The 16467-nt window shown below is 43.1% G+C and overlaps 2 protein-coding genes across 2 annotated transcripts; one reads left to right on the top strand and one right to left on the bottom strand.

Annotated features, from left to right (window-relative positions):
• Positions 1 to 1111: 1111 nt before the first annotated feature.
• unk (unk zinc finger) lies at positions 1112 to 11735 on the bottom strand. Its single transcript, XM_056297159.1, has 15 exons — positions 11515 to 11735; positions 10927 to 11136; positions 8269 to 8445; positions 8014 to 8147; positions 7374 to 7509; positions 7152 to 7269; positions 6968 to 7052; positions 6501 to 6796; positions 4751 to 4816; positions 3631 to 3814; positions 3285 to 3386; positions 2392 to 2577; positions 1885 to 2066; positions 1450 to 1710; positions 1112 to 1362 (listed from the first exon to the last, which is right to left on the bottom strand). Exons 1-15 carry the CDS (start codon positions 11661 to 11663, stop codon positions 1207 to 1209), a joined length of 2442 nt encoding a protein of 813 aa, XP_056153134.1. The 5' UTR covers positions 11664 to 11735; the 3' UTR covers positions 1112 to 1206.
• Positions 11736 to 13925: 2190 nt separating this feature from the next.
• LOC130127089 (histone H3.3A) lies at positions 13926 to 16179 on the top strand. Its single transcript, XM_056296652.1, has 4 exons — positions 13926 to 14050; positions 15040 to 15175; positions 15686 to 15839; positions 15934 to 16179. Exons 2-4 carry the CDS (start codon positions 15048 to 15050, stop codon positions 16060 to 16062), a joined length of 411 nt encoding a protein of 136 aa, XP_056152627.1. The 5' UTR covers positions 13926 to 14050; positions 15040 to 15047; the 3' UTR covers positions 16063 to 16179.
• The last annotated feature ends 288 nt before the right edge of the window (positions 16180 to 16467 follow it).

Genomic DNA, 16467 nt, shown 5'->3' with positions numbered 1-16467 from the left:
TGCTTTCTCCAAAAATATACAATTTGCTTTAATGATTTATACCAAAAATTCACATGAAATGCAACACTGGTGTTGGATGGGTTTTGCAGGTGGTGTGACTGGTACGCCAAGTGCAGGTTTACCGTTTACCAGAGAGCATCACAGTGATCACTGACACTCACCTGCAGTGAAACATCCTTATACCTATATTTGGTTCCTGATACCTTGTCTAATCAGTGCAAGAGGAAGTAAAATGTGAAACTGTTTAACTGTGTATTTAAACTATAACATGATGTGCTGTGAAATGTTGAATATTACTACAACAGTAAAAATTATAAGCAGAAAAACATGATGCATTGATTTATAAAGTAGAAAAAGGCTGGTTTTGACGTTTGAGGTTAACATGAAAAGCATTGATCTAAAAATGAAAAAAAAATATATGTACATTTTTCATGGACTACACAAGTTGGCTGAGTTTATTCATCTTCATTGTGTTAACATGATCCTCTCTTCAGTTAACAAAATACCATAGAGAAAACCTGAGTGTCCCTTAACAAAGCCTACCTGTTGTACATTTTAACATATTCTGTTATTATCAAACTGCTGATTCTGAGCTCAAGAATTGAGAAGTGAAAAGCCAAAAGTAAAATCTAGATGCATGCTACCAGTAAACTGGTATGATGGCCCCCTATTGCTTTAGCATTAAGGGATAGCTGTCCATGTCCCTTACCCTTTGTTTTGAGTCGAACAAGATGTCCATCGTATGTTTCAACACAGGTATCAAATTTGTACAGCTGATCCTGAATCATTAGTTGTATAAACACTTGGTAGCTTGAGCTAAAAAAGATAAACGAACAGCACGCCTTTGGGTTAAATTCACATGCTGACAAGGGTAAAGGACAGTATGGCTAGTTAAAAGCATTAGTGAGTCACACTGACTGGTCTTTATTGAGTAACACTGAAAAGATAAATCCTAAATTGTAGAGCCGTGTTGGGTCAGCATCAACGCCATGACCAGTACACTAGGCTGGTAATTTACTTATATACCTCGTCTTAAGAATACAAAACCTATGTAATGGATGAGTGCTTATGTTGCAACCATAACATAACAGCCCCCCCCCCCCCGACATAAATGCGACTGAAGATTGACACCAGGCTGGTCTCTCCAGATTCAGGGTTGACTTGTTGTCGGGAATCAGTGTTCAGATGGGCTGAGCTGCCATCGGCTCATGAGAGCTGCTGGTCCATGGTCTGTTCTGGGCAGAGGGGGCACTCTGTGGAGGTGGAGCAGCTGTCACATTGCAGCCCATGGCTACACGGCAGAGACACCGAGCCCTTATCTCCACACGTCACACAACACTGTCTCTGTTTCCTGTACACCAGCTTGAGAAAGACAATGAAAACATTTAAACCTGCTCTAGTACTTGAGTCTGATATTCAGCAACATCATAAGCAATATTCTCTTGTTACCTGTTCAACGGTGTGTAAGCAGGTGCAGAGCTGGGCCTGCAGGCTGAGAACTGACTCCAGAGGAAGTCGGTGCAATAGTTGTCGTTGGTGCAGTGCCAGGTGGGGATTGTCTCCGCTCCTCAGGCTCTCCAGGGCTTCCTGTAGAAGGGAGACCTGCCTCTGGGCCTCTTTCTCAGCCTGCCTTGTTCTTTCTGCCTCCATAGCTTGTCGTGCTGCATGGGCTCGGGACTCTTCTGCATCTGCTTTGAGTGCTGCCAAAGACTACAGAGGATAGTCCAAAATAAACTTATTTGTGCTGAAAACCAGATGAATTAACATTATCTTATATGATTATAATCATACAGGATGTTTAGCAGTTGCCTTGTACTCAGGTGATTGCACTAACTCAAACATGAAGGCATTTTCATGTGCGTGGACACACCACTACCTACCTACCTGTGCAGTGTGTCTCCAGCTGTGATCCCAGTGCTTCAGTGTCCTATGAGTGTCCTCCAGCTCCTGTTTGAGCCTAGCAGCCTCTGGATTTGGTCCAGAGGGCAATAGGGTGGGGGGCGTACCTGGGGAACCCTGACCTGATGGGAAGTGCTCCCAGATACTGCTGCTCATACCATTGAGACCTGCAAAGGAGGGAATATTTTGTATGGTTGAGGAATACTACTATTTTTCATGGAGCAGTGATAAGCAAATGAAACAGAGGGCCATGTGTATGCAGGTTTTCTTTCCAATTACTTTCCATCACTACACCAGTTGATTTCACTGAGCAACTCACTCTCAACCAAGACGGGGGGGAGGACTAATGAGTAAAATCAGCTGCTGTTGTGTTGGCTGAATTGGAGAGAAAACCTACTTACATGTGATTTGAATACTGCTGTCACAGAAATATCAAATTTAGCAACCACTGACCTTACAGTTAGTGTATTTATTTGTTAAAGCACCACAAACCTAAAGAGCTATGAGATGGTCCCATGAAGCTGCTTTCTGACTGGCTGGGTTGTGAGAGATGGGTAGAGAAGAATGGGGAAGCATGTGCTCTGATTGGAGGAGAGGGTGATGGTGAACTGAAAGGGGCAGAGCTGCTGAGAGACCCAGGAATATTGACAGGAGCAGAACTCTGCAGCTGGTTACCCCCTGCAAGGACAATACAACAATTATCAGATGTGTATGAATGTTTACTATAACTTAAAAGTATAATTTACATGCAAACATTCATCAATTTCGATACCATCACTAGTGTATTTAAGACAAGAGCTGATTCAAGAATATCCAAAACTTGAAATACTTGTAACTGCTAATTTTAACAGTTACTGTCTGATAGGACGAGCTCTCAAAAAATGACTTGGCACATGGTGTTTTACATCTTTACCATAGCAGCCAAGTGTGGCAGAAGATGGCAGGTAGCAGGGAATTTGAAGAAGTTTGTTGTAGCTAACAAGCCAAAAGGGCAAACAAAGCTCATAGAAGATCTTTTCTAAATTTAATTGTTTGGCAGTGGAAGCTGCTGAATCAACAGCACTTGCAACTGTTTTGTTTCAAAAGGATCTCTGGGATTTAAGAGTGATACTACACCACTGCAGTTACCAGAAGTGTAAGTAAGTTAAACTAAAACATCAACCATTAGGATTTTTAGCTTTTGACCATTTCTGCAAAGTTTCAATGGGGGCAATAACACCAGTTTGCTGGTAGCGTGAATCTGGACTTTACCGTGGAAGCATCCTTTATTCACACTTTATGTGCATTCACATATAGTATACGTATGTTACAAGTACATCAGTAATAAGTGACTTGCCAAGAGCATGGATTGTATATTGAGCTGCGTGCTTGTAATTATTTAATACCCAGCATAACTCCCACACTAGGAAGAGTTGAGCTGCACTCCAGGCTCCTCTCCAAGGCAGACACACCAAAATCGTTGAGGTCCAGATCGTCCAGGGCTGACTCTATAGCAAATACACACATCACCAAGTAGGGATTGGTACAGGCAATGAAATTAGCACTTTCTCAACAGGTGTTGGTATTAAAAGAATATGGACCTGAATGATAAAACTGCAGAAGCTGTTTTTAAGCTTGAATGTTAAAGCCTGAAATTGGCACACCTTTTCTGTGTTTCCAGTGCTTTTAGCTCATTCGCCCAATTTCATAACTTACATTCACTTGAAGTGAGATATGTATGCCCCGACTCACCTACAACAGACTCCACAGTCTCACTGGTGGGGTAAAAAGGCAGGGCGTTAGCGTTCATGGCTGAGGAGATGCCTGGTCCAGGCAGTCCAGTGAAGGCAGGGCTTGGCGGTGTGGCAGCCAGGCTAGAGGGGATACTGGAGGAAAGACTCAGAGGGCTGCCCACCGGCAGAAAGACCAACAAGTCCTAAAGGAAAAAGTATAGATTGCGTTTCAAAAAGCTGGCTGAAGTTTCATGTCCCTAAACTGAAACTTCATAATTACCAAGAAAAGCAAATTTTTTCTAATGAGAATGTGCGGCCCAGCCAAAGGCGGCAGGAAATGTGCATGCTTCAGCTTGAAAGTTATAATTAAAATTGTCTTGGGGTGGTAAAACTGATGGCCCTGGGGATAAATCTGAGAAAAAACAGGGCCGCATCACATGGCCACCATAAGGCAGGAAAAGTATGCTTTCCCTTTCTTTTGGGGTAAAACACACAATGATTACTCCTCACCCGCCCCACTCCGGTTTGCTGATATCACATGAAGGTATGTGTTGTATTGCCAACACATGGGGGGGGTCCAACGAATTGGAACAATAAGCCAAGTAGAAAGGCGACAAACATGCATTAACTAACTTAGCTCTCTGGGCAGACGTGTGAGAAGCTGGAACGAGATGTTCTACTAAAAACTGACACCTTTAGTCTGACCCACACCACCATCACTGTCCTCCACATCGACGCCCCTTTTTTAACTCCTTGTTCAAAACGTCAGTGGGTGGAGACAGGCTAAGAAATACGTTTACTTCTGCTTCAAAAGTTTGAAATTTGACCACCAGATGACACTATTCATTTCCCTTGCATACTATTGCCAACGGGAAAAAGAATAAGGGTTTAATATCTCAAACAGTAATTTTATGTATTAAGATCTGAAATCCATTACACATTTTTTGAAGAACCTGGACATTATAAAATGGGACATCAACTTTAACTTAAAGTACATAGGAACAGTCACAGTCCAACGTTTTGAACATGATAATAACAAAGCAGTAGTGGAAAAAACATCAGTGTGTTAGCACCCAGCGAGCCACCTAACTATTCATGTGTGGGTAGCGGTTTATGGCCATCAAACCCAGTAACTGTACCTGTTTGCTGTGAGCTGATGCCATTTCTCTGCTACGCTGCTCAAGAGCAAAATTCTTCTGCTTGGCCTGAAACAAAGAAGTGACTAAAGATGAGCACATAAAAACGTGCATAAACAACTGTTATTAGCAACCAGTATCAGGTGTCTTTATGCATGCCCAATAATCCAGGTAAGAAAATCAGAGGAAGGTGAATCAGTTCATCCGGATCACAATGTGTCATCACTCATCTAAGTGACCTCTTCAGTCTAAACTGACTGCAGGTATCCCCACCCTTACAGACAATACAGTGGCATAACAACCAAAACCGACAACCAGTTTCATATGCAAATATGGGCGTGGCCATTAACTAGGTTGATACCTGCAGTCAGTTTAGACTAAAGAGATCACTTATGTCCTTTTTCCACTGCATAGTACCTACCAGCTGGACTCAACTCGTTTTTTTTGGTTTTCCATTGGGCAAAAGTTAGGGGTAGTACCTGGTACCAAAAAAAGGAACCATTAGTCCGCGGTGGTGTAGCGGTCTAAGCATCAGCTTTGTGTCGATGCAGTTGTCCACTGAGGACTGGGGTTCGTGCCCCGGTCTCGTCAGATCCGACTATGGCCGGACTCGATGAAGCAGCAATCATTGGCAACGCTGTCTTCGGGAGGGGGGTGGAGTTGGCTTGTGTTCGTCACGTGAATGCATCTCTGTGTGTGTCGGAAAAACAGTGGTTCGGCCTGGAGTCGCCTTGTCACGAAAGTGGGGAGGCGGTCTCCTTCGAGACTGCCGGCCGGAGAGATGCAGTTGGCGAACGCATGCAGTACGAGGGTGGGTGTTTGAATTAAAATAGGGATCGATTGGCCACTACATTGGGAGAAAAAGGGAAAAATCAGAAATAAATTTATAAAAAAAAAAAAAAAAAGAGGAACCATTGAGTTTCCAAGTGAGCTGAGCTGAGCTGATACTAAAAGGTGACATAAAAATACCACTATAAATAAATACATTTAAAAAATATATATTTATATTTATTTAAATATAAATACAATCTTATAAAATAAATAAGTAAAAGTATTCAGATTTAAATATAAATAAAATATGAATAAATTTGATATTTATTTAAATATAAATAAAATCTGACCAGTGGTCAGAGAAATTGAACAGCTCTGTTCATAACCAGGGAATGTCAGAGTGTCTTATGAAACTTGTATTATAGTTGATAATCTATCCATGTAAAAAAAATATTTTTTTCAGCGAATCTCTTAGTTACTCTAATATTTGTTCATGTGAAGCACACATTTAGAGTTGGTCTTGTTCATTTTTTTGAAAATAAAACAGAAGGGACAAGGGAGGATAAAATAAGTCAACACGCCAACAAATGACCCGTGGGGCTTCGCTGTGAGGGGATACTATCTGCAGTGGAAAACGAAATCCAAAAAGTAAACTGAGTAAAGTCGAATAGAGTCGAGTTGAGCCAGTACCATGCAGTGGAAAAGGGGCATCAGATGGAGTGATGAAACATTTCTGTCAATAAACGTTGTGTCCAGATGAACTGATTCAACTTTCTTTGAACCAGTACCAGGTTATTCTTAAATCAAGTGAGTCTTTAGATTAGAATGGAAGAATGTGTCTATTCCGTGGGTTGCTTACATAGCACATCTTTATACTTGTCATTTACACAATTTATAAAGCAGCAAGGATAGCATGGTTTATCATCTAACCAAGTCGTTTTCCTTATTTTTAAATCCTTTGATCGGTGTTGGCCTCTCTCACCTGATCCTCCCTCTCGGATCCAGGGGCTCTGCCGTACCCACCCTCTCTAGACCAGGAGGACAGAGGCTCTCCTCCGCCACCCACTTTTTCACACAGAGACACAACCCTGCCCAGCAGACCCTGTTCTGCCACACATGAACCCCCAGAAGGGGAAAAGGGGTCCCCGGCAGAACCGGACCCCGAGTGGTGCCTGCTGGGAGACGAGCAGGCCTCGTGGCCAGTGTGTGGGTCGGAACGTCTGGGGGGAGGAGAGGAATTTGGGTTGGGGAATGATGGCTCTTCAGGGACAAAGGGCTCTAGATAAGAGGAACGAGGATGACAAAGACCAATATTGAGTGAATGCAAAATCAGTGAGAGACTCTGAAGACATGCTAATGCGATGAGTCCACTAAAAAAAAAGTTCTGATAGAGTGAGCAATTGGTAAGCTTTTCCAGGTGTGCTCTGAAGATGGAATATGAAGCCTTACTCTCAACATGTGCAAAGGCACAGAAGGGTCCTCTGGGACAGCTGCCACTCTGCTGCATGTCATTACACTTGGTGGACTTATAGATCTGTGGCAAAATAGTAATACAACAGTCATTCAAATCCGCCTGATGTAATGTCTTGCAACACTGTCCGATTTCCAGGGGACACTGCTGGCACGAACATACCTCGGGGTGAAACTGCTGTTCTGTGCGCGTGTGGCAGTACTGGCATCCCTCTGCTCCCTCACATTTACTGGGATCTCCCCATTCCTCACTATGTTTCACCGCTGGACACGGTAAAGCTCTGGGGTGGTAGGAGCACAAGGTTTTTTTTTTTTTTAAAGCCCCTGACCATCAGGCTGACACAAGAGAAAGTCAGGTCACTTTTCACTATTGTGTTAGCATTACCTGTATTTGTGCTTATGCGGACTTCGCCTCCTGTCTTTGCTGTTGTGGTAGTATGGACAGGCGTAACCTTGGCGACACAGTCGAGGGGGCTTCTTACACAGCTCAGTCTTGTAGTGGGACAGCACATAGGTGTTATCTTAAAGGGACACATGGGAAACACAGAGGGTAGGAGAATGACATGGGCATGACTTCAGAACGACACTGACATTACAACTATCTATTTAAACTAAACTGGCATGTTTTCAAACCCAGAAGGATGTTCTTTTCTGTGATTGCTTCAGGGTAGTTAGGCAATATTTACAAGATGTAGCCAAGTACTTTTGTTCTACTTACAAAAAAAAAAATTAAGTGACAATAAAGAATAACTTCAAGGGCAATATCGCTTTCACACAATTGTCCCAAAACCTTTTTGCATGTGTCAAATGTTTTCTTCAAATAGGTTTACGTTCAAGAACTGACAAAATGTAAGTGCCAAAACCCACTCCGCTTTCTACCCCTCATGTCCAAAAGTCAACATAACCACCAATAAAGCACAGCAGACTGTTTTATGCAAATGACCTGCTCAAATGGAATGCATCTCAAGCTGATCAAATTTTCTGGTAGAAACAACACACTGCAAAGAGCAGTATCACAGATTTACCTTGCCAGCGTGGCTCCTCACTCAATATCTTCTCGATGAGCGCAGTGCTGGCTGCCTGTCCTGACTGTCCATCCCCCCCGGCACCCCCCTCTGCAGCCCCCGAGCCTCCCTGAGATTCCATTACTTGCACCTCCCTGCAAAATACCCAAGTATAAACATACAAAAACCTTAAACACAATGCAATCGACAAATGCAGATAAAAACTAGAAAATTATAAGATGGCCATCTTTGTTTCCTTTAAATTCCCTGGTGTACCTGATGTCATAAACAGGGCTACGCAGATCATGTGATCCATGAGCAAAGGCGCAGTGGGAGCCATTCTTACTACAGTGGCCTTTGGCATCCGTTTCGTGGATGCACGAGCCTGTCTTGTAGTAGCGGAGGTGGTATCTTCGCTCTGTGTCCCCCGCTGTCCGATGTAGGAATGGACATCTGGGACATGCATGGAAAACAACAGGAAAATGGTGCTTATGCAAATAACATCCAAAACACGGCATATTCTATCACATTAGATAGGAAGAAAACAAGTTATTACAGTTTGCAATTTAATGCACAGTTCAAATTCTGAGTATATATTTTCAAACATAATGGTTGAAGTTCATAAGCAACCTTTACAGGAATACTACTGTTCCTAGCATGTTATGTATAAGACTAGTCAGTCACAAGAAATATGAACTATACAATAGGGCTGTCACTTGCAAAAGCCACACAAAGATTTTATTTTTGAGGGGGACTGCATGTATGTAAAGAGCCCAACATTTTAATCTTTTTTTTATAGCTGTGTATCTTTAATTAGCGGTTACAAGTTTCATTACACTGGTTGGAGAATAACTAAACTGCAGTAGCAGTGCCTCCACTTGTGCAAAACATTTCAGTATTCTTTCTACCTCTTTCAGTGAGGGTGTGGTAGCTTTATTTTTTCTGCAAGAAACTGAAATGAGAGCTTAATAGGAATCCAACAGCTTGTTGTGTGATGGGTCATTAGCAATTGCAGGAGTATAAAGGTTTAATCCTTGATTTGCATATTACCCATGTTTGAATGTAATCTAATGGCTTTAGTCATGGCTATGACAAGTCAACACATTTCTGTCCAAATGAGACCCAAGAAGTTACAGAGTACCCGTGTTCAACTGTTAATGTTCCCAATGAAAAAAAGCAACAAAAAAAAAGCATATGAACTATCCTGCAGAGGAGTCTAAAGTGATTGACTTGATGGTCAATAGAGAGGCATGGGGGGAGGCCCGCAAGGCATGCACTGCTGGGGCGTCTGGGGGTTCCCCTATCATTGGATAGTAAAGAAATAAACTGAAATTAACATGTACATTTTTTTAATTTAATTTAATTTTTTTGGAAATAAAAAAGTCAGTTAGCAAACATTTAGTGCCATCAACCCTTAAATTGTTTTAAAATAAATACATTTTAAAAACACGGTAGCCTGTGTTATCCAATCACAAACCTTGTGTAGACATCACGTGTGCAGCATTGGCTGCGAAAAGGCAATTTTGCAGCAGCAATTCAAAATGAGCAAGCGAACATAACTCAGTGGAGTGCAAAAATGACAAAAAATAAAAATAAAAAAATCACGCAAAACTACCAAAAATATCTTCAATATTTATGGTTGCAAAAACTGATTACAAATGCAGGGGATGCCAATGCAGATAGCACTGGAACAAATTTAGGTGCATCAACATGGAGGCTAACGCTAGTAGCTGCATCCCTCCTGTTCGACAGGTAGACATGGAGACTGAGCCTGATGATGGTAATCAAGAGGAGGTAACAAAATCACATGCAGAAACTGATGAACAGTATCCATCGACAGAGCTAATTTCCCTGTGGATTTAACCGATCCCATGGTGGAGCGAACCATACTTGACTCAGGTTCGTGCATACATGAGGGACCCTTTCCCAGGGATAAAAACAGCAGGTGCTTCTCAAATGAATATTATTACAAACAATCCAAGTCTGGTTGTAAGGTCATCAAAGACTATCTGAGAAGCAATATGTCGCAGGACAGACTCTCCAGACTCGTGATTCTCAGCATTGAAGGCCAGCGCACTCACCAGATGCATTTAACAAACATCGTCAAGGAATTCGCACAGAGGAATGCAAGGAGGAAAGGATGTCTTGGTCATTGTTGGAGGTAAGAAAGAATGCATTTGATTCTATTAGGGATATTTATTAATCATGGAATCAAATTAACACAGGGTAAACTATTGGCCTAGCCTTAGGCCTATTTGTGTATCTGTTTTCTGTGTTCATTTATGAATGACCAGTCCATTAGAATTGTGTGTTTGTTCTGTGATGGCTACCAAAATATCTGTCTTGGCCTAGGTTGAGCGGCCACAGTTTGTTTTTGCCCATTGCCTTGGTATTGATTGTTTTTGGCTTGCTATAACAGAGCTGTATGGTGGTTAGCGTTACATGGTTTGTGCGATGGGTTTTATTCCAAGTTGAGTAATCAGAAGATGACATGACTAACTTAGCTATCTTACTGAGCTTGCAATATACATTGCATATTGATCATTTTACTGTATGTCACATAATTGTTGCCTGCATGCGTGTGTGTGTGTGCTTGTGTATTTATTTTTTAGTTAATTTTGCTGGTGTCACTATGACTGCACCTCCATCACAAAAGGGGCCACAGAATTTTACAGTAAGCCACAGTCAATAGTGTGTTTCCTCACTCACCAAATTTGCAAAAATCACATTGCAAAAGCTGTGAAGTATAGGTTGAAGTTGAAGTAAAGGGCAAGAAACTCTGGTATGCATGATCTAAAACACAAACTAGGACGTATGGGAACTTTTTTTTTTCCATCTTTCACCAACAACTAAGTTTCATTTCATGGTTTCATTTGGTCCTATTTGTGCAAATACTGAATACTGAAAAACACTGTAACTTTTTGTCAGACTCACTCATCCCCATCAGGGCAGGTGCCGGTTCCTTCATCATATTTGGTGCAATAGACATCTGGGCTGTAGTTGAAGGTCCCGTCCCGCCTGCGGATTGGCCTGCGGCGCCGCTGATTCAGAAAGTGCCAGTGGAAACAGGCAAAAGGCCGGTGCAGGGTACATTTGTGCTGAACAAACAAGGGGCACTGCTCGGTTCTGAATTCCTTCAGATATCTGAGTGAGAGAGGGAAAACAGTGCAGGGAGAAAGTGGGACACGTTGGGGGGGGGGGGGGGCAAATCAGTGTTTCTCTTGCGATCAGTGTTTCCATGTTAATATCCACAAACATAACTTAAAGGCACTTCACTATGCAGCGCCTTCGAGCCCTGTATTATAAACTTATGTTCAGTAAAAGTTAGGCCCGCTTGGCGAGATCTGCCAAACTTGCCCTATGCATCGCTGCTCAGTGTTACTCACGGGCTGATTTATAACAATATCAAATTTGCTACTCGGTCATTTCCCCCCGTACAACTTAGCTTTGGCGTACGTGAGCACACGTGAGGTTGTGTACACTTTAGGGGGGAGCTAATCAGGCTAACTGTTAGCTACGTACGTGTAATGCTGAGGTTTCTCCGGCTGTACGTTCAGCACGTTAGCGGGAGACGTCGAGCCCCCCGCAGGCGAAGATGAAGAGGAGGAGGAAGGTCCCGCGATAGCTGTAGCCCCCGAAGACGACGAGGGCTGCGTGTTTGTTTTAGACATCTCCCCGTTGGCAGTGTATCGTCTAGAAGCTTGTTTTTAGCCTAGCATGTAGCTACTCTTATTAGCTTTGAAATCCGCATTCTGCGACGATATGCGCCTGCGCGACGTGAGCGGAAGTAGGCTCATGACCTGACCTGTGGGGCGTGACATCCATTCATATCTGAGCTGATGTAAATTTGCGACGCTTTAATTGAGGAGTGCAATTACTTTTCACGATTTGGATTATGTATTATTGTCATTTAGGACTACATTTATCTTTATATTCGTATGTATCGTTCTAATCTCGTTTTTCATGTTTTTAGTTCTTGCAGCTCTTGGCGGTCTATCTTGGCCAGATCTCCCTCGGGAGATACATTTTTAACGTCAGTGGACTTCCTGGTTAAATAAATCTTAAATAAAATAAAGATGGATATAATACTCTGACTATTCGCGTCAAATTCTCAACTTTTCTGATTGTTACACCAGAAGAGCGTTGTCAGCGGTCGATTTGAGGAGCGGTGCAAGGGGACGCTATCCCCCCCCCCCCCCCCCGTTAAACAAACGGACAAAACCCAACCCCTTCGTAAAACGGCCATCCCCCGTTACCTTCCCTTTTGGGATGTAGACATATGTTAAGTATCTAAGGCGTTGTGGTCTACGTGACTACTGCTGTGGTGGCTAGTCACCCTTGAAGGGGAATGTAATACTTTATTCACCCCCGAGGGGAAATTGGGTCCTATGTATACGACGTTCCATGGACATTGCAGTGTGTATAGCATGACTAAACGAATTATTAACTGCCTAAAGTGGAAAGAGTATAGAATTGCGAAGGAATTACTGACTGTCTGCTACTGCCACTGATGTGAAGGAAATGCCGTATTATATTATAAACAGAAGTGGAGAACAATCAAACTAAACCATTGAACAATAGACATGTTTAATTAAACTCTCGCAACGTTTTTAAATACACTTGGTGTAAGACCTTCAAAGTGAAGAAAAACGTAGGCATATGGCTACAGTTTAAACGGCAATTGTATATTTACGACCCCGGCATAATGCGCTATTCTGAACGATACCGTAATTAATCAGCTTACGCCATTTTGACAAATGAAGGGAACAAGAGCCGGCGAGTGTACGTCACACACAGAAAGTTGAATCAGTTCATCTGAACACAAGGTTTATTGAGAGAAACGTTTCATCTCTCATCTAAGTGACTTTCTTCCTATTTTTTCTCTCCCTGTTAAGGGTTTTTTTTAGGGAGTTGCTCCTTAACTGATCATCCTCCTGCATGATGCAAGAAACACAAGTCAAGTTAAATCAAGATTAGTTTTATTGCTTTAATTCACAGTTACAGACTTAGAAGGTTTTACATTCACACAGTGAAAACTAGTTAGATGCAGTAAATGACAATAGACATCAGCGGCTATCCTAGACCATCGAGTCAGATGAGGAAAGGCTCTGCGGAAAAACATTTTGAGGGGGGGGGGAAAGAGGGGGCGGGGGGGTAAACTTTAGGACGGGCATCATAGGTGAGATCCTTTTTCCAGTACAGATACATATGGGAAAACTGTATGGCTGTAATATGTAAAGCTTTTCTAGTTTTAGTAAACATGTTAGCAGTAGCGTTCTATACCATGTGGAGGTTTTTTTTAATGTATTTATTAAGGATATTGCAGTAATCTAATATGGCGACAGGCATGGACGCAAGTCCATGAATACTGGGATGGCATCCAGCGCTTTACCTGTGCCCCCGTCCATAGGGCTAGTGGTTGTGTCAGGAAGGGCATCCGACGTAACATTTTGCCAGATCATTATGCGGATTGACAAGACCGCCATCGGTGTTGTGCCCTCACAGGGTACCGATGGAAACTGTCGACTCTGCTGTGGCGACCCCTGGGAAACAGGGAACAAGCCGAAAGAAGAAGAAGAAAGAAGCTCCTTATCTGATGAGAGGGTCTAAGGACAGGATGTTGCGTTTGTTGTTAAGCCCACTGAGGCAAGTTTGTAATTTGTGATATTGGGCTATACAAATAAAATTGACCTCCTTCTCAACCGACTGGTATCCCCGCTCTTATAAACAACGCAGAGTCGTAACGACCGAGAACAACGATCGGTTTCATATGCAAATTCACCGTGACTTCTTCAGTCTCGAGCGACTGCGGGCGCCCCCGCCCTTACAAACGATACGGGCGGCACGCCGACCGAACACAACGATCGGTTTCATGTGGAAATCACCGTCACCGTCGAGCGTTCGTTTGTACGTGATGACGTCACCGTAAAGTATTAATACTTGCGCCCAGCCCCCCACCAACGCATACCGTCGTTGACTTCGTCGTAGGAGATTGGGAGAGGGGTTACCCGCGCTTAATCAAAGTTTAACTAAAAAAAAAACAACTCCGTTCTTAAACGTAAGTATTTCTCTGATGTGCTGAAGATGTGTGGTGAATGATAACTTGTCAGAAAGGGCAGCGGACGGTCGACTCAGACTCGTGTTTTCTGTGTATTGCTCCGCTTAGCAGGCTAATGTCGGTTGGTTGGCGCTAGCTAAAATTAGAACAATAGGCTGTCGGGCCGTTAACGTCTCGCTCGTTAAACCTTAAACCCTCAAACTGCCTCAAACCAGTTCCCGTTAGCATGCGTAGCATAATTTTAAATTACTCCCATGAGAAAACAGAATGGTTAAATGGTACTGGCGCCGACTCGGCAATATCCAATAGGGGGTGGTGAACTGACCCAATGTTGGGCTAGTCGACGCTTAGATGCGGTTAAAAATGAGCAGTGGTTGGAAAGTAACGTTAAGGCAGCTTTTAAGATTTTTTTTATCGTTTTAATGTTTGCTCTAATTTCACATGACATTAGAGCGACGCGAGTCACAGTGCGTATAGGGGGAGTTGCTAGCTGGGTTCGGACCCGGGTGGCCGCGGTCAGGCCTGGGCCACCCTCTTTTTTTTTTTTTTTAAGTATCGTCTCTTTCAATCTGTATCATCTCTTTCAATCGTTGCTCGTACATTACGAATTGCGAACCGTTATTTCGGCAGCTCCCTTCATGATAGCGACCACGGCGCAATTTACCACTAGCAATTTATCGCTAGGAAATCTGATAAGGCAACTTGTATTTTTTTAGCCCGCCTTTTAGTCCCACCATTCGGTTTATTTGGGCCCGGCAAAACAGCAGGCGGGGGTTAGGTGTTGGAGGAGGGCGCAGGGACGCGACAGACTCCCCCCAGCGGCAGAGTCTGCTCACGGTCCGTGCTCAAAGGGAGCGCTCCTCTGAAGACTGGCGGATGAACTGCAAAGCTCTTTAGTCTGAATCGACCCCGGCATTGATTTGGATTTCCCGTCCCTCCTCCATACGCCTTCATATCGGTAGTTTTTGAATGTCTGTCGTCTTTTTTAGTTACCAAGATGGCACGTACCAAGCAGACTGCCCGTAAGTCCACTGGAGGAAAGGCGCCAAGGAAGCAGCTCGCTACAAAGGCTGCCAGGAAGAGCGCGCCCTCTACAGGCGGAGTGAAGAAGCCCCATCGTTACAGGTATGAGATGGAGTGTGCTTTTCACTTACTATGGTTTGGAGAGCTTTCTGTAAAAAAACCTCTGCTTAGTTATTGCGATACTATTCTGGTGCGCATAACTTAAGATGCGCGCCACTTGATTTGTGTCCATTTGGCCCCAAACTTTTGGACCACAGGCGATGAAATTTTAGGAACTGTTGCTCTTGAGATTTACAGTTGCATCAAAATGACGCATTAGTCGCGCCAGTGCAGTGTTGACTCTGAAGCGTTGAATCTGAAGACCTGTTTTCACTGGTCCCAACAAATTATTGGCATCTGTTATCCACTTTAAAACTTTTGCTCTGCTTAAATGTAGCTTGTAAGAACAAGACAAGAAACAGTCTAATTGGGAGTGTTTAAATGATGTATAAACAACTAATATTGGGTGGCTTACATTATTTAAAGCAGAGATGCTGACAGAATTAATTTGCACTGGTGCACACACTCAAATTGTTAAATGATTTGTGAGTTTAATGAAACGTGTCTCTTAAGGCCTGGAACCGTGGCCTTGAGGGAGATTCGTCGTTACCAGAAGTCTACGGAGTTGCTAATCCGCAAGCTGCCCTTCCAGCGCCTGGTGAGAGAAATTGCCCAAGACTTTAAGACTGATCTGCGCTTCCAGAGCGCTGCCATTGGAGCTCTTCAGGTATGTAATGCATTAAGTGACAATGCTAGCACTGCTTGTTGGAATAAAAACATTTGGTTGCTCAACCTTTTTTTTTTTTTTTTCCTGCCAACAGGAGGCCAGTGAGGCTTACTTGGTGGGCCTGTTTGAGGACACCAACCTGTGTGCCATCCACGCCAAACGTGTCACCATCATGCCGAAAGACATCCAGCTGGCCCGCAGGATAAGAGGGGAGAGAGCCTAAATGGCTACTGGCAGCAACAGCAAATATTCCCTATTTATCATACTTAGCCATTCTTTGTGGACTTTTTTTTGAGTTTTTTTTTTTTTTTTTGTATTGTATCTTAAATTGAGACAAATGCATCAGTCATTCCGCAAACCTGAATTCAGACAGTTTGTTGGAGATGGTGTGCAGGAGAATGTTTCAGAATATCCACATGACTCCACTATGGGTTCTTATACAATAACAGCAATTGATTGGATGCACCCTACTCTGTTGTTTTCAGTGGTTGTCGTCACCTGTGAGGATGCGCCTAAAAAGTGAGAGCTGCAGGTGAGACTGGAACTTTGAAGCAGAGTTGAAATAAGAAAGTAAAATTCTTTTACATTTATGGGGGTCTGGGTTTCTTGTGTCCAACCCCGCCACACT

The sequence above is a fragment of the Lampris incognitus genome, chromosome 17 (genome assembly GCF_029633865.1).
Source record: "Lampris incognitus isolate fLamInc1 chromosome 17, fLamInc1.hap2, whole genome shotgun sequence".
Lineage (NCBI taxonomy): Eukaryota > Metazoa > Chordata > Actinopteri > Lampriformes > Lampridae > Lampris > Lampris incognitus.
This window is presented reverse-complemented; position numbering and strand designations above follow the sequence as displayed.